This window comes from Hetaerina americana, unplaced genomic scaffold (genome assembly GCF_022747635.1).
Source record: "Hetaerina americana unplaced genomic scaffold, ioHetAmer1.1.p SCAF_7, whole genome shotgun sequence".
Classification (NCBI taxonomy): Eukaryota; Metazoa; Arthropoda; class Insecta; order Odonata; family Calopterygidae; genus Hetaerina; species Hetaerina americana.
The window spans coordinates 52,216,189-52,234,474 of NW_027287316.1; the positions used below are offsets into that span (position 1 = coordinate 52,216,189).

The 18,286-nt window shown below is 34.8% G+C and overlaps 2 protein-coding genes across 3 annotated transcripts in view; both read left to right on the forward strand.

The window, feature by feature from the left end:
- Positions 1-8,270, forward strand: part of mgl (low-density lipoprotein receptor-related protein megalin) — a 71,865-nt gene extending 63,595 nt beyond the window's left edge. The window contains exons 55-60 of the mRNA XM_071595610.1: positions 36-262; positions 871-1,054; positions 2,326-2,478; positions 2,951-3,416; positions 3,548-3,665; positions 5,406-8,270. Of these exons, the coding sequence (XP_071451711.1) occupies positions 36-262; positions 871-1,054; positions 2,326-2,478; positions 2,951-3,416; positions 3,548-3,665; positions 5,406-5,741 (1,484 nt within the window). The 3' untranslated portion in view covers positions 5,742-8,270. The remainder of the gene's footprint in view (positions 1-35; positions 263-870; positions 1,055-2,325; positions 2,479-2,950; positions 3,417-3,547; positions 3,666-5,405) is intronic.
- Positions 8,271-13,610: 5,340 nt separating this feature from the next.
- LOC139696774 (glucose-fructose oxidoreductase domain-containing protein 2) lies at positions 13,611-16,364 on the forward strand. Of its 2 annotated transcripts, XM_071595609.1 has the most exons (3): positions 13,611-13,841; positions 13,931-15,083; positions 16,301-16,364. In XM_071595609.1, exons 2-3 carry the CDS (start codon positions 13,959-13,961, stop codon positions 16,319-16,321), a joined length of 1,146 nt encoding a protein of 381 aa, XP_071451710.1. In that variant the 5' UTR covers positions 13,611-13,841; positions 13,931-13,958; the 3' UTR covers positions 16,322-16,364. The 2 variants fall into 2 exon arrangements, with proteins under 2 accessions (XP_071451710.1, XP_071451709.1); XM_071595608.1 differs by having other exon boundaries at positions 13,931-16,356.
- The last annotated feature ends 1,922 nt before the right edge of the window (positions 16,365-18,286 follow it).

Consider the following 18,286-nt stretch of genomic DNA (forward strand, 5'->3'; position numbering starts at 1 on the left):
TGTTTAATTATGTACTCTTTGATTTTACCCTAAAGGTAACTCTAAGCCAACTGCTCTGGCTGTGGATTGGGTTAGTGGAAATGTTTACTGGGCAGAGACTGACAGGTCAGGTCAGAAGCCTCGTGGCAGAGTTGTTGTAGCAAAATCTGATGGTCGCTACCGTCGATCTCTCATTTCAACTGGACTTGAGCAGCCAACTGCTGTGGCTGTTGATCCTGCCCTTGGAAGACTTTATTGGTCTGATGCTGGTGCTGCACCAAAGGTAAAATGTGGCTAGAAAAATACATCCATAGAGAAGTTAATCTTGGAAAGTTGTTTAAATTACAATTAAAGCTTCAAGGTATTATTAAGTTAGCTGTATAATATCACATTCTAAGTTATCATTTTTAAATTTCATTTAACATATTATTCTTTAAATTTAGAGAATGTTTTATCCAAAATTTTGCTTTTCCTGAATTCATTATAATGGATTTTATTTTAAAGGATAATGTATGCATGTACCTTTGCTGCATATGTTTACTAAGGGACATGAAATCTATTCTTATAAATTATCTTTTTAAAACATCCTAGATCTTTAAAATTTTATAAATCTTTTTAAAACATAGCTATGTTGGCATGAAAACTAGTGAAAACATTTTTGACCATTATGTGACACAAATTGCTTTTTTTGTTAACTATTATTAAGGGAACTACTTGCAATGTCATTGAAAATATTTTTAAGTATTACTGAAAGCAATAGATAATTGCATGGGTTGTCATAGTGATATGGCTGACTGCATGCATTTTCTCTTCTTTATTTTACATTCTATCTTTCTCCATTGAATTTCTCATAACTTAATCCATATTTTGTTATTCAAACCATTTGTATAGGTTGAGGTATCATGGATGGATGGTTCAAGGCGTCGACCTCTAGCCACAGATGGCCTTAGGCATCCAACTGGTTTAGCTGTGGATCATGCAATGGGACATGCTATCTATTGGGCAGATGCTAAACTGAATACCATTGAAGTCATGAAACCTGATGGAACTAATCGGGTTGTTGTACTTAGAGGAGGTTTGTTTTTATTTCCATCTTTTTTTTTAAGTATTTATATTAATCTTGTTCTGATGCCATGAATTTATTCCTCTTATGCAAAGTGGTAGTAAAAATAAAATTATTTAACAAAGTGAAGTATTTAACGCCCCTCAAGTATTTTTGTGTCAAATGGTTAGCTCAATTATCTTACTGAAAGTTTCTTACAGTAATTTTGGTTGGGTTAATTTGGCTGGCAACATTTCCTTTGCTGTAGAGAAAATTATGTACTGTGAAAAATTCATATTTACCACTAGGTACAAAGGAAAAATGTCAGCTGTAAATATGACTCCTCTACAGCGAACTTGCATTCAGAAATGAGTTCATGGGAGAGCTTCACTCGCTACGATACTCATAAAGGAAAAAACAATAATCTTAATGCTATGTGTGTGTGAAATGTGCATTTTAATTTTGGATATCAAAAATAACTCTGTATTTATTTTAAATATAGATATCCATAATTTATCCATGGTAATGTCCGATTCTATTTAGTTTATTTATACAACCACATTGACAGAATTCAGGAATGCCAAAGCATTGATAAGTCCTGTATGCACATAGTGCTAGTCTTAAAAGCCGAAGAAAATGTACATATTTCTCTAACTTATATAAATAAAGTGTAATATACTATTTCCCAAAGATATTGGTATTAAACATGGAAATTACTGCCAAATTTAAACTGTGTATTTTACAATTAAGAGTAAAGTTCATATTAACATAGTCAGGGATTTTTTCTAGTTAATATTGTTGAATTAAGGGATTAAAAAATTTATTTTTTAATACTTACTTTGCTTTCTTGCACAATAATGGTTTCTAAGCCATCTGATAATATTTTTTACTTCCTTACCCTGTCTTCACCCACCTCGATATAATTAGTTTTTAACACCTACCGATGTTTAATGAGAAATCGACACTCTATGTTAGTTCAAGTCTGTACTCATTTTATTCAGAGAATTCCTATGAGCTGTGAGTTTGGTGTCATTAAAACTTCCAGGCTGGTAATTATTTGTTTTGATTTTCTGTATTCTGCTTCCATTATGCCAGTCAGATTATTCATGGTAATAATGAATGCAAGAAGTTTGCTTCAGGTTTACTATACTGCACTGGGTGGGCTGTTAACAAACAACATCAGAGTCTGATGACATGAGGTTATGATTAATCAGTCATAAGAAATTGAGATGAGTTCATGTAATTAAAGTTTGCATTAAAAAATATTTAGCTTGCCTTATTAATGTTTTTCTTCTTTTATCTAGAATATTTGAAACACCCAATATCACTTGACGTCTTTGAGAGCAGTATCTATTGGATAACTAGAGATACAGGAGAGCTGATGAGGCAAGATAAATTTGGAAGGGGTGTACCCGTAGTGATGGCTAAAGATTTGGTTAATCCATCATCAATCAAAGGTATGTCAATGTTGTATTTGAAAATGTTTATTAATTTTAATGCACTGGATGTTTTCCTTTCCATTTTGTTTGGTTCTTGATATAAATTTTAAAAGCTGCCTTAGTTGCAATCAGTGTCAGTAGGCATGCCTTTATAATGATCATTTATAAGCTATCTATGGAAGTAATTAAGTAAGTATACTTTAGGTCTGGTGCACAGGTATGAGCCTGAAAATAATGAAATCTAACTGGAATAATTGATGTGCAGTGGAACAACTTCTAATAATTCATGCTCTCATGGCACCTCATTGGTTAAATGTCAAAAATGTTATGGTTTCTTAATAGTTGATAATTTTTCCGTAATGTGTTCAGGAGTCTTGAAGAATAAAGTACATTAGTGACAATTTTAATCATTGATTCCGAACAATGATAAAGTCATATCTTGGAGTAATTTTGCAATAGTGTTATTTATCCTTTGATTTTAATCCCACAGTTTATCATCCATACCGCTACAATAAGACACTACCAGACCCATGCACTAAAAATTCATGCTCACACCTCTGCCTTATTGTACCTGGAGGACATCGTTGCATCTGCCCTGATAACTCTGGCCTACGAATGGGCTTAGGAGGTGGCATTCCTGGGGGTAGTGAAGTATTATGTGATGCTGCTTCAGAGAGGCCTCGACCTGAACCACGAGTTTGCCCTTGCCGTAATGGAGGAATTTGCAAAGAAGGAGAGCCAATAATTGAAGGAGAGGAAGCTAGTCTAATTTGTGAGTGTCCTCCAGATTTCCAAGGACGCCTCTGTGATTCTTTCACCCAGAGGAACCGAGGACCCGGAGGCAGTGGAAACAGAGCGGGCTCAAGTGCCACTGCTATTGTTGTTCCCATTATTGTTGTATTACTGCTACTGGCTGGCATTACAGCAGTCTATTTCTTCCTGCGAAAACGGCCCTTGTAAGTGTCTAATTGGTATTTTATCAGTAGTGTTTACCAAGTCATTATTTAATATTATTAATTTTTAAAAATAATTCTTGAGGTTAATGCTTTATCTCCTTTACTAAAGTGTCATTTTGTTTCTGTTTCAGTGGCAAAATGAGTGGACTTGGAAGCTTAACCAATTCTCAAAGTGTGTCATTCCGTCAGGGAACAAACGTAGAGTTTGGATCTCCGACCTTCACAACAAATGGACCTCCTGTCAGAGGGGTGAGTTTCATAGTTACATTCGACTGTAACTGACTTTTGTTCAGAAGGAAGTAAAGGGACTTCTTTTATGGATAGTTTTATAGGTTTAAATAGTAAAATATTCAAAGGTTCGTTATTGATGTAATCAGTATAATGGGCATCCAAATCTTGCAGTTTACCACAATCATGAAACTACATTGAAAAGTATTGCAGTTGCTTGTATAGTTATTGATCTATACCATGGCATATAGATCTCTAATTTTTTAAAGTTTGCAGCCTTTGGTGGCTAATCCTGTTTCGTTGGATCAACCACTATGCCACAATCAACCTAACTTGAAACTTAGCCTGCGTAACTAAGAACGTAGAATGAAGGGTTGTAGACAGTGATATGGTAACCTATAAAACTATTTATCTTTGAGAACAAAGTAGGAAGAAGTATCATTCTGTTCATTTGTGATCAAAAGTATTGCATAAGAAAGGCTAGGGTAATTGAAATGCTGTAAAATTGGGCTGGGAGTTGCTCGACTCAAGGGGGAAGAAAGCATGCCTGAAGTGCATATATCAGTCTTACATTTGGGATGCTGCATGGAAATATATTTTAGAAAGGTTGGAAAAGCCATAATATCATGGGAGGAAAGACCATACGTTTAAGATTGAGCTACAAAGGCATTTTTCTAATGAAGGTAAACATTCCTTTTTAAACTTCAGGATAGAAGATTGGAATGCTCTAACAAAAAGTATGTCAGAGCCCTTCCCAAGTAATGTTGGGACTTTTATGAATAGGCTGAGAAAATAAACATTTATTTTTATGTGATAGTGTTGTATATGTTTTGGCATACATTTTTTATTTTCTGTATGGGTATTATTTGTATCACTTCTTTTTTGCCTCTTCATGTTACCGCCCAACCTAACGGTCAACTAGTAACTATTATATTAATAAGAACAATAAATATGGTGTTAGGGATTTCTCTAATTGTGGGTGATGTGTACAGTATGCACATTGTGAGTGATATATAAGTACATTGATATCAAGCTAAGCAGGGAGCAAAGAATAAAATCTAAGAGCTATATAGTCAGGTTTTAATATGGATAATATTCTTATTTCCAGTATAATAAAGAAGGTTTACCTCACTTATCAATAAAATTGTACTTTTTTGCTCATAGATAACATTATTTTAGATTAATGTTGGTGACAATGATAAAACTAAAAATGTCATTGATTTAATTGCAAATGATGCATTCCTAAACATTGAAACGGGGAAAAGGAGAGGGCGTAAAAGGCAAGGTCTGCTTCTACATGTAAATCATTACAGCTATTCCTAGATAGACCCTGTGATAGATATACCAACATGTGGAAAACTCTACTAGCTTGCTGATACATATCAGATTTTGTTGCATCTTGCTTGATTCTTCGCAGTTTTAATAAAGTATAATTACTTATAAATAATTGTTTAGGGCACCTCTGTCCATCTGAAAAAGTTTTTAAGGTCTCTCCATATTAGCTTGTCCCTCTTAAATTTATTGTCAAATGTGATAATGCATCTTCTTTGGTGGGGTAGCATTCACTTTATTTGGGTTGCTTCTGAATGTCTTAATATCATTGGCATACTCTCTCAAAAATTTAAAACATTGACAGTCAATCTTCTTTCTTGAAATAGAATCTAGTTAAAACTGAGGATACTTTTTCCTCATCTAGATGATTCATTTCATAGTGTCGTAAAACAAAACAGTGTCCTTCATCTGTACCTTGGTTAATTGCAGGAACCACTCAGTGTTGAATACAGTATGGGTGACATCAGCTCCAAAACAAGAGATTTCAGTAATCCAATGTATGATGCTGTTGTTAGTGGAGCAGCTGATGGTAGCGAAGTGAATCCAACATCATCTACACCACCACCACCCACATACGAGGTTCCAGCTGATGTTATTGCCAACAAGAAAGGAATAAGTCCTTCCTCAGTGGCTGTCCTGCCACCTTCCAGTATCATCCAACGCTCTTCCCCTCCACAACTACGTCGTAGGGAGCTGGACCCGACGTCAACAGACACGGGGAAGGACACTCAAAAGCTTGTGGAGGAAGATAAATCTGAGTGCTAGCAGAGGGTTAGGCCAAGGCGCCTAGGCTCTCTGCTCAAGAGAACTGCTTGTGCGGGCAGGTGCTCCGTAGTGGCCCCTAAAGGTGGTTTCCTTCTCTCCACTCTGGGTGTTAGCTATCCAGCTAGATCATGGGTGGAGAGGCTGAGACCAGGCTTATCATTCAGTGTCTCCAAGGAAACAGATCAAGAGTTGGCAAGGAGGCAATGCTCTGAACAGTTGTCCAAAACTACATCACTGAATGAGAACTGGGAATCTTAAACGAATGCTAAATAGATGATGCATCTATTTTTATCTAGCAGAGAGGGAAAATGTGCAGTGATTTTCTCCCATAGCTGTTTTGTCAACTTGAAATGGCTCATGAGGGGACGGTATTTATTTCTACATTCTCCAGCAAACAGAAAACAGCATAAATGCAACATTCCAATGTCATTATTTTATAGCTGTGGATTCCTTTACTCCTCCCTCTAAATACCAGCTGAGTTTTATGCTCTTTCACCCAAAGACTATTTTGTTATTAATCAGAATTCCATATATCCCCTTGTATGAATTTTCTGGGAATAATCAGTAGTTGTGGTGATTTGTTTCAAGAAAATTTTTAATTTTCTTTAATGTTTTCTCAATGAACACTCCTAACCTGAACATAGTTGACTTCAGTGAGTATTGCTTAACATTCCATAGTTTTAAATCAAGCGAAAATGTAATACAGAAGACCCTTTCAGGTGAGTGGAAACTTGATTAGTTAATTTAGAAGATGCTGGAGTTGATTGTGAACATCATGACATTCGTTCAGAAATCATTTCTAGAAACCTTCATAATGATTTAAAATTCACTTGGACTGAAGATCGTACTATTCCAGGTTTACCATTTCATGTTTGTCAAATGATAAGCCAGTGCCAAGTGATTTACTTTACCATTAAATTATTGTGTTCTCCATGTGACATTGTATAGACCTTAAATGACTAGTTATGCATAAAATGGTAAATTATTTCAAACTGACGGCTATTAAATTGAAATTGGCCATGCCTGAGGCTGAAATCTGAAAAATGAATGGTGATGTAAATTTTCTGTTATTTCCATCTTAATCTTTGAGAACTACTTTCCTTTGCTTTGCATAGGTAACAACATTTGGATAGAAAATATGTATGCTCAAGATTTTGTTGAACCTCTTCCAGGATAAATTTGGTTCTCTCAAAACTTAATTGAATTGGAGGTCTTCTTAACTTTTTTCAAGTCCCAAATCAAATGAGTGCATGATTTAGTAAGTCTGCATATAATGACGAATGAATGTGAATGAAAACCCGAGATTTAGCCCTACTCTGATTTGAAAGGTGAGATTTCCCTAAAAATAAAGAGTTTATATAAATCTATTAAAAAGAGATTGCTCTAGGAGAAAAAGAATGTGAATGATTAACTTCATTATAGTTACTATCATTTTTTACTGATACTATTCTCATGGAGACATCCCAGCCTATTTTAATGGCATTTTTATACATAATATGACAGGTTGTGTAAAATATGTGGAGATACAGATATTAAAGTTATTTTTATATTGGTTGGGAGTCTAAACAAAGAGAAGCTGAAAATAATTTGCAGAAAATTTCCAATGTAAATATTGTGTGTAAAAATGTTTTTATGAGATGCTCACTCAGAAAGGAATGTTGAGATGCTTTGTGATTGATTTGGTTTTATATATTTATCTGCTGCTACTGTTCAAAAAAGCATTTTGTACGAGTATTATTTGCTAATAGCTATAAGGAATAATTCTGCAAATGTTAGGATTGCTTAACATTATACATATTAAAATTTTTTGCTCAGAAGTCATTCAGCACAAAGAGAGTGGTATAAATTGTGGAAATTTTTCAATTGGGCTTAAAATTTGCTTGGCAAATATGCATAATTTTATCTTCAGTTAAATCAGTATGACTGATTACAAGGTGAAAATCTTTTTTTGTAAGCAGCCGTTTTATAAGCATGTCTTGAAAGGTTTTATTTGTTTGTGTTTCAAAGAGGTTACAAGTTTGTTACCCTATAGTGGAAGACTAATTGTGACTGTGCATACAACATTGCATGAAAAAAAAACTGAATTAGTATATGTGAAAATATATCAAAATGATACCGTCCATCAATACCATAAAATTCCATATGAACTTCTTATATATGGAATAAAAATTCAAAAAGTTTATGTTGAGAATTTTTCCTTCCGTAAAACTGCACAGGAAATGCGAACAAGAAGGCAGGCCTATCAATGAGATGAAATACCTACCTTTCGGGATTTAGTTAGATCCTTCAATTAGAGTAAAAGTAAACTCTTCCTCACTAACATTATTTTTGTGCTAGAAGATTCTGTTTTCATTGTCAGTGTTTGTACATTTTCATCTGAGCACAACCAAATATATAATTGTTAAGTTTGTCTGCATTGTGTACTTAGTGGTCTAACTAAAACCCAGGAAAGCCACATCAAATGTCCTTGTACAATTACATTGTATTAAGGAAACAGTTTTTAAATCAATAAATTTATTTGAATCTCAATTACTTTATCAAATTATTGACTGCTTTCTGTCCATCCAACACAGGTCAACAAGCTTCAGCAATCATTACTTCAAACAAGTGCAAATGAAGAGAAGTATAGCACAGATGAACTCACATGTGCATTATCATCTAAATGGTAAAAAGTGAAATGAACCTAATTAATGCCAATCTGGAAATTGTAGATGCATGAATAAAAACTATCAAATATGGTCTCTGGACACCAGGAGTATTTTTATGAATATTATTGTGTGTATTATTATTTGATTAAAGCCATGGATATTTGACCAATATTCAAGAATGAACAGCACAAATTGAGCAAGTAATTTTCCTCTCAGAAACTAGTGCCAAAAAGCTTGCAAAGCACAATGCCATGCTTATGCAACACAAAATTTTCAAAGTATTTTATTTTTCTTTTGAAATCTTGTAATAAACTGCAAAACAATTCTTCATTCTATTAATCTCCTGGTGATGAGGGTCATCACTTAATAATGTTGGATCTTATTATTACAATTACAATGGAAAAGCATGGATATCTCATAGCACCAATTCTTTTATGGTCAATAGGAAACCATTACCTGAGGCTTAGGAGGAGCAATTTATAAAGAGCTTCAGGCCTCATTCTGGCTAAAATCAAAAATACTTATGGCATTACAATGTATTAATAAGCAAATCCATATTTTATGGTCAATGGTATAATATGCCAATCTTTACCAATGCTTAGATATCCATAATCAATGATCATTGCCATGGATCATTGGACTTTTTTGGGATAATTAAACCCCCTTGGAGCACTTTTCTGCGGAGATTTACTTTATTGCAGACCCTCTCCTGAAATTATTGATGGATACTAATAATTTGAGCTATGGGTTATGTTAAGTATATCCTGCCAGTCATATATTCAACATTTTGTTGATTCCTGATGAAGAAGTTAAAGTGAAAAAGCATATGGAAATTGAAGCAAGGTGGCAATGAAACCTGAAGGGCATTTCATAGCAAAGCCAATGTAATTGAACTTATCACTTGGAGATTGAAGCTGTTGGAAAAGTCTACACAAATTTGTTGCTGATTCAATCCTTCACTGCTCTCAGTAAATATTTTTTTCTTTTATATATTGATGATATTTTTTTCCTTTCATTAAATGAATATGATATTTGTGTATTAATATTGTACCCAGCTCTGCTTGGGCTAGTGTAAGAATGCAATGATGTTCAACTTATCAAAAATTGAAAACAAATACATAAGTGTGCCACACTAGTAATTCTCCTTGTTGGCTCATCATGCTACCATGTTCTCCCCTAAGTCTGAGAGAGAGAGACTGGTGGCTCAGAAAGAGATTTTCTCTCTATGACAATTTTCTTTCACTCTTCAATGATGATTTTTGAGGTCTTGACTATTATGAAATCCAATATTTGCCATTGTTATTTTTGCTCTTTTCATTAGTTTTGTGACTTGATACCTTAGTGTTCAATCACAATGAAGACTTACTAAGTACTTAGCACTTTTGCTTGGATTTTGTAAAACTTGGTTGTAATACTCACTTTAATTTGGATTATGATGAAGGCCTTAACCTGACTCCATTGGTCAGGATATGCCAATGAAATACTGAAAAGAGCTGATATAGTTGCTGAATGTAGTTGCTTAGCCATTAGTTAAATGCATGTATGAGATTGGATAGATACAGGAAGGTACAGGCTGTCTTGAGTGATTGATGCTTCCTTTAATAGCCTCCAACTGGAGATCTGAATGGGGAGCCAGTTTACCGCCAAAACAATTTATACAAGAGAATTTCATCGCATTAGTTATTTAAATGAAAAAGTGAAAAACAGGATTGAGTAAAGCAATACTCCTCAAGGTAGTAATGTGGTGCTGTCTTGTTATCATTTACATATTAGTGTTGCAGAGTTAAAAGTAATTGCCAACATGCCTGCACTGAAACCAGTGTTAATCTACCAACCAACCACAATGGTCTCCTCTACTCATTTGATGTAGACCTGCTGCCACTTCTGCAGGTAGTTGACAGCCTATTGTTTGGCATATCACAGCACCTTTGTAGGATTACGTAGAATATGTAGCCATCATATATGTACATAAGGATAGTCTCAAATATCCTCTTGATTACTACTATTTATTGTCCACAACAGCTTATTTGTTAAGTATATACATTTATTTCACAGTGAAACTCCAAATATATTAGTTCTACCTTCTGAAAGCTCATAAATGCATTAATCTCTTGAGGTTTTGGGTTAAAACCTCAAACAAAAGCCTCATTTTTATGTCCTAGTTATTAATTTACACAGTTCCTGGCTTATTATTTTCCCTTCAAATTTTAACAATTCTGACATGATGTTATTATCCCCTGGAACTTTAATTCTTGAAGTACATTGAAATCTATTTTATACTGAAGCACTTCATCAGGTGCTTTTTATTTTCTCAGGATTTACTTTTATCTTTATATTTCATGTCATCATCGTTATGACAATCTTGGGTTTCATTTATCCCTCGATTTACATTTAAGCTGTGTCTAGTCCCATCATTTAGGCACCTTAATCACTTGATTAAGGGTGGATGCCATCTTAAATGGTGTCCAAACTCAGGCAGTGAGAGGGAACACATTTAGGCAACTATTTTTGCCCTTGGATTCAGGACACAGTGTACCTGAAATATTGCAATCCCATTATTCCAAGAATAATAATGGTGGGAGTGTAACATATAAGTTGGTCACAATAACATTGCCAATTTCTATGAGTATACTCTTACTCATTGAAAAACCGAAGGCTTTATTAACACATAGTCGGAAAAAGTGGAACTTTCTATAGGCAAGAGAAATTTAGCATCCTCCACATGAATTTAGTGTAATTCTTGTAATAACTTTATCAAGATTTTGGATGCATATATTTGAAATATAGAGTTAAGAACGTATATCTTTGTTTGGTGCTTAATTTCACGACTGAGAATGTGTTTGTATTCATGCCTTGTTTGTGTGCTTGTCAAATCTTATTTTGGTATATAAACATAACGGAAAATAATCTTCAAGTGTAATGTTGTGTTTGGAGAGTGTAAGCATTTGGTAATGCCCTTAGTAAAAATATAGCTGCCTGCATGAATCCAACAGGGTAATCCTAGGTCGTTTACCAAGCCTTGCAAAATGAGTCACCATTTCACTTCGTAAGCCCACAAAGTAACAAAACCAACAAAAATGAAAAAAAACCCGGCAAAGAAATTGAGGATAAATATTTAATTGATACTAAGTTTAACAAAAAATATGAAACATTTAGCCAGAAAATTACCAATAAATATAAATTAACTACACCCAGCAAATTATATTGTAAAACAAATACTGACAAGGAATAATGATTGAAAAATTACCCCGGAGGAAAATACCATTTAATAGGATTAAAAAATTAAAATTAGAAATTTAACACTATATAAACTAATAATTAAAGCAAAATATAAAAAAGGATAATTTATAAAGAGTTAAATATAGTCTGATAAGGGAAAATTAAATTGAAACTAGCACCAAAATCGCCCAAGTTACTAGATTAAAAGAAAGAAATAGAAAAGTTTAATAATAGTCTGCTGAATGAATTGTAAACTGAACTCAGAATAATGCAACAACCATTATGCGGTTTTGAAACAACACACAAATGATTATCAAAAATTTACATTCGGACACAATCTGTTGGTTCCTTATTCTTAGATGGCAGTACTACTGCGTAGGGTGTCTAAACTCAAGCTGCCTTTTCACTACGCGCCTGACATTTAGGTACCTAAAAGCATGCCCCCTAATGAGTCTGGATGCAGCTTTAATATCTGTCTGTGGTAAATCATCTGGTTTCTGAACAAATGAATTTTTATAGGTTGAGATTCCAGACTGCCCCGTGTTTTCCCCTGCCATTTAACTTGCAAGCCTTGGCTGTCCTCACTAGGAATCTTGCTTCCATTTATGTTGCTTTCAGGGTCATAGTTTCCTGAAACATTCTTGGTGAAATAGGGTGGCAGTTGCTCAGTAGTAATAATAGATGTTTAGATAATAGATAGCATTATTATTATTAAATAATCTACCAGTTAAGGTAGGTTTTGGATGGACACAACTACAAAATATATATTTTTTTACTCCTAACAAAACACAAAATCCAGCAACCTACTGTACATCAAGTCCCTCTTCCTCTCTGTGTACTTTCTTCCTCCCTTCATTTCATCCAACATTCCTATCCTTTTCCTGCCCCTTCTTCGTTTGTCTAACATTCTCCCCTCTATTACAGGCTTCAACATTCCACTGCTGATCAATACGCCCTTCATCTATTTTTCCTGCCTCCAAAGGGTTTCTATCAAGAAACCCCTCTACTCTTCCACCATACCTAGTACTTCCTCATCTGTTTCCCTTTCGGTCCATATCACCTTCTCCACACTGACATTTCAAAAGCCTCCAATATACTTCTATTATCCTGCTTCAGTGACTATGTTTGCGCGCCGTACATAACTATTCTCCACATCAAAGTTTTGACAAGTCTTTTCTTAACATTCTTACTCAACATCCCTGTCATTGACTCCCTCCTCCTTACAAAAGCCTCTCTGTCAATTACAATGCTTCTTGTTACGTCCCTACTACTTTGACCGTATTGGTCCAAATTACGTTAACTGTTCTACCTGCTCTAGTTTTTGCCCTCCCATTTTAATGTTTAGCTTAGCCTTTCTCTTTCTAGAAAATCGCATAACCTTTGTTTTATTAATATTGATTTTCATCCCACATCTGTCGCACTGGATTTCCCATTCACTCAGCAATGCTTGCAACCCCTTGGCTGAATGAAAAACTAAAGCTTGGTCATCAGCAAACCTAACTGATTTTACGAATTCCCCTCCAACTTTCATACCTACCTCCAGTTCTCCCCATGCCTCTTTAATCCTTTCCTCCACATATATGTTGAAAAGTAAGGGTGAAAATGGGCAACTCTGCCTTATTTCCTCCAATTAAGCAGTAATATACTATAATAATGTAGTATTATCTGGTGTGGGCAATTTATTAATGAGTAACGCGCTTTTTACTGTCAAGTTATTATAACATGTGACATGTGTTTCAACATTTAGTTGTCTTCATCTGGTGAATGAATATTATAGTGACTCTGCGGTTGAATATATACTAGCTAGAGTAGAGGGCAAGGCATACTAGAGTATGCATTACCCCAAAATCTCATTTTTCTTTTTCTTGTAGGTAATTTTGTATCTTCAGGTGCGGTTCAATTCGCGTTGCCCTTCAAGAATAGTTTATATATGCCGCTCATTATACTAGTGCTGCCCTCTCGCTGGATTTATAAATTGTGACAGTTGACTACATTTCTCCGATGTTTTTTTAAAGTTTTTGTTAAGTAAACATACGAGGCATTAATATGTTCGAAGTTTTCCGTATTATTTTGTGAACCTACCTTGATTGTTTTTCTGAAGATCTATTTGGCATCTGGATCACCATAAATTCCTAGTCTAGATTTTCCTTTGCGTCATCAGATTTTCCTAGTTCTAAATTAATTATGCGATTTCATTATTAGAAGCAAGACATCGCACCAAAATTTATATTATGTAATTATTGAGGACGTTGTTTAAAAAGCGTTCCCCAATGTAATATAGGGGAGTAAGTTTTATTAATGGAATCTTCTTTTCTAATTTAGGTTATTATCGTGATTCGAAAGTGGAAATATGCTGCCTGGAATTGGTGTATTTGGAACTGGTAATGTTGTGAAAGTAATTGTCCCATTTTTAAGAGCAAAAGGTTTCAAAGTGGAAGCAATATGGGGAAGAACGTTAAGTACAGCCGAGGAAGCAGCGAAAGAACTCAACATACCATTTTACACCAATAAAATCGATGATGTATTGTTGAGAAAGGATGTTGATTTGATATTTATCATATGCTCACCCAATCTTCATGCTCAAATTGCCGTGAAAGCTCTGGGAATCGGTAAGCATGTTTTGTGTGATAAACCGGCTGGTCTCTGTCAAAGTGAATCCCTGAAAATGGTGCACGCCTCCCAGTATTACCCATCGTTAATATCTATTTTGAATCATAGTTTGCGCTTTCTACCAGCCTTCATGCAAATGCGCCGAGCCATTAAAGATGGCTATGTTGGCGCTGTTACGATTTTGGATGCTCGTGTTCAGACAGGTAGCCTTCTTTCTGACGCATACGACTGGCGTTGCGATGATGCGATGGGTGGGGGAATTTTGACACTCGTTGGTAGTCATGTCATTGACCTGGCAGCACATCTCACAGGACAAAGGGCTGTTCGAGTACATGCTGTGCTCCGAACGTTTTCACCTGCGACTGATAGAGTCCAGGGTATCCGTCGTATTTCTGCGTCAGATTTCGCCGCATTTCAGATGGAACTGGATGGTGGGGCTCTCGTCACAGCAAATCTATGCAGTAGCTCTCATCTTCCTGGATCCTTCTCCCAGGAAGTCATCGTGAGTGGGGAGAAAGGCCAGTTAACTGTTAGGGGAGGTGATCTACATGGTCGGAGGAGAATTCCTGAAAACGATGCCGGAAAGTGCAACCACCACGTCAAAGAAGAGGTATTATATTTAGACGTTGAGGACTTGCATCAAGAAGGTCAAGCACCTACTGGTGCCCCGCTGTTGCCGCGGCCCTACTTAAAAGGGCTCTTCAAGATGGTAGGGGCCCTGAGAGAAGCATTCCAAAGTGTGGAAGATAGAAAGGGATGGGTGAAGGAGCCGGTCGCATTAGCTGCGACATTTGAAGACGGCCAGTATGTCCAAGCAGTAATTGATGCCTTACGGCGTTCTAGCCGTAACCGTGAATGGGTTAAGGTGAATATAGTCACTGAAGAACCCGATCCAAATCCTCTGCTTAGTGCGGCTGTTAGGAGAAGTGCTATTTCCATGTGATGTGCCTGGGTAGATTGCTTATTTATTGCCTTCACTGGACTAACTCTGGTAGTGGCCTCATAACTTTTATCTACTAATGTTTGCGGCATCGTTATTATTATATTCACAGCAGCATGCGCTACGGAGTATGCCATTAATGATATTTTGTACTTTTAGATCTCTAAAGGAAATGTTCCTTTGTGTGTGAAAAGAGAGATTAAAAAGTTATCGCTTCACATTGACGGTTGTGATGAGCTCTGATTTTATACAATGTTTTTACTTAATGTAAATTTGGATTTTTTAGTTATTTTATATTTTCTAATTAAAGTATGCCATATCTTTACCTCAATTTTTGAGTGAAGATATGCGTATACTTGTATTATATTTCTTTTTCAATTGGTGGTAGCGTGATGCATTTTTAGTCATAGACGAAAGAGGTGATTGTTTCTTGTTGATAAATATTAATTTTTTATCCTAGGTACTATTGTTAATGGTTCCAATCTCCTTGGAATAGTGAAGTAATTATATTTCAGCTTGTAATTTAAACTTTTATCATTTAATGCGAGTAACTGTTATGTCCTCAATTGTTGTCTAGTCATGGAATGTAGTATCAACTAACATATAAATTAATTTTGATGCCATATTTCCAATATTGTGTGGAAATATAAGAAAATAACATTTTTGCTTAACCACTGTCATTGCATTCAAAGTATTATATTTGCTTCCTAGTCCAGGCAGGAAAACGCATGCTAACAAAATAAGTTTGTATGTGGCCAAAATGAAGAGTGCATACATATGTCCGAGAAAAGTATTCCATTTTTTTATTGTTATTTTTTATAATGAGCCCTGCTGCATGAAAATTTAATAACACATGTTTGTATCAAAACTTGCTAGAATTCAAAAAGTTATTTATTGAATTATTTAATGATTATTGTCATTTGAATAATCACCAAGACATTTTCATTCCAGAATTTGTATTCCACTCTAAAATTTTTGAGACTGAAATTGAAAAGGTATAATTTTTTGTTGATTGCACAGTATTGTATAATAATGTGATACGAGTATTTATAATTTCACTATCAAAAACATAGTAAGTACAGACCTGCTTGCATCCAGTTCCATTATTATGTGACAAGATGGAAAAATTTCTTGTATTACAGATTTCTTATCCAATATGGTGAAAATTTTCCTGGAGCAAGACCTTGCTGTTGCTTATTTTTTGAGATCAAATAAATCAATAAAATTTCATTCATGTAATTTCATTTCTTGACCCTTCATAGAATGTCCGACAACATATTGTTTCAAAAGGTAATATTATATCTTAAAACTTATTGTGATATTTTTAATTTGTATTACATATTGACTGCATCTGAAAAATATTACTCATCTGATTATCTTAATTGAAGTTGTTGCTTAAATATTTATTGAATAATTTGAGTGTCTGTAGTTAACCTGTGTTGATCTACAATCAACTTTAAATGAATACAAAAGTTTTGATTCATTTCATATATTTTAATTGGTTTTAAAAATACTCATTAAGAATGTGATATTTGTAATGCCTACGTAAAATTACATATATTGTAAAAATAGTGGGTGGCTGTTTCAGTCTGTAGAAATCAAAGAAAAGTTACAGGGGTGGTCTATTTCAGAGCGATCTGATTCTTTTTTATTTTGAATAGGCAACCTTAGTGAAGAATTTATGGAAGAGAGTGTGTTTTCCAGCTGTTGACAGAACTCTGATACAGTCGAATATTTGTACAGTAAAAGTTGACTGTGACTCTTGAAAGCATTTTATCTATTTGATGAGAAGACTTTTTGAATATATGCAATGATTTGTGATTTAAAGTGTTGATGTTTGGTGCCATTAGGAGGTGCAAACAGGTAGCATTTCATCATTTAACTTGAATGGAAAGGAAATTTCCATATCATTTTGATGGTTTTAGAATTGGCAGATAAAGAGGAAGGTACTTCACAGTAAGAATAATGAGTTTACTGATTTGGTAACATGATCATCATGAAGCAATAGCAGTGGGAGTACATGTTGAGTCAGGGATGGGAATGTCAAAACTCCCACTTCTCTCAATCTCAAAAAAACTATTATCACTTCAGGGGCCTTCTTGTAATTTAGCCATGAATTTCTTTGCAATGGAAGGGGATGCTTGTGAAACATGTAATTTAGTAACAGTATTTTTTCCTGTGAAGAATGTCCTTTGTGCATAATGTCAAACCGTCCAATGTGTGCCACTCAAATGACATCTGACTTGAAATTATTGACCTATTTTTGTCTCCTTTGTCCACCACTTCTATAAGTCATCCAATGATATATGTGTAGCCATAATTGAGCTTTTAACCTTATACGTCCAAAGAAAAATTCAGGACAGTCCTCCATATTGATAACAATGGCAATTTCCTATCAAACTATACCTCCCTTGATCCACTTAAATTCCATGTTGTACTCTGCCTTCGGCCTTCATTTTATATACTCCCTAAATTATTCATCTCTCTGCTTTTCACCCATTAATTTATTCCTTCACCCATGCCACACCTCACCAGTCACATCAAGTATATTGTAATACTTTCTCATGTCCATCTCTGTATTTGGTTTTTGGTTCAGTTTGCTGTTTCTATCCAGTTTTATTTTTGTTTCCAAAACTATTTACTTTTTGATGTAATTAATCTGAAAAGGTATTTTTGGCAATTTTTCCTTATTTTAGAATTCAATAAATACTGGTTTGGTATATCCTATTGGTATATTGCTTATAATAAATTCTTAAACCCATTGTCAAATCATCTTTTAGGCTTGTTAACATCTTATTTTAAAGCTACTCCTTATCTGGTCAGTATGACATGTTTCACCACTCGTACACTTCTCTTAATAATCTCTATTTGATGGAGGGACTTCAGCATTTTTTTGGATGGCTATAACTCACCCTCAAGTTATAGAGTTACAAAAGGAAACTCTGTATTATTTTCACCACTTTCTTGAATTTTTCTTGTTCACTGGTGTATATAGCTTGCTTGGAAGTCCTGTCAGAGGTGGCCATTTTTGCTCTCTTCCAATTCAGTAAATTGTTTTGAATAACTATTTGAATTAATGATGTAGTTGGTAGCGAGTAGTTTTTGGTAGTTTTCTGATGAGGTAAGGA

Bases quoted from the DNA above. Each gene is read 5' to 3' on its own strand.
- LOC139696774 (XM_071595608.1), top strand. From the start codon at position 13,959: ATGCTGCCTGGAATTGGTGTATTTGGAACTGGTAATGTTGTGAAAGTA.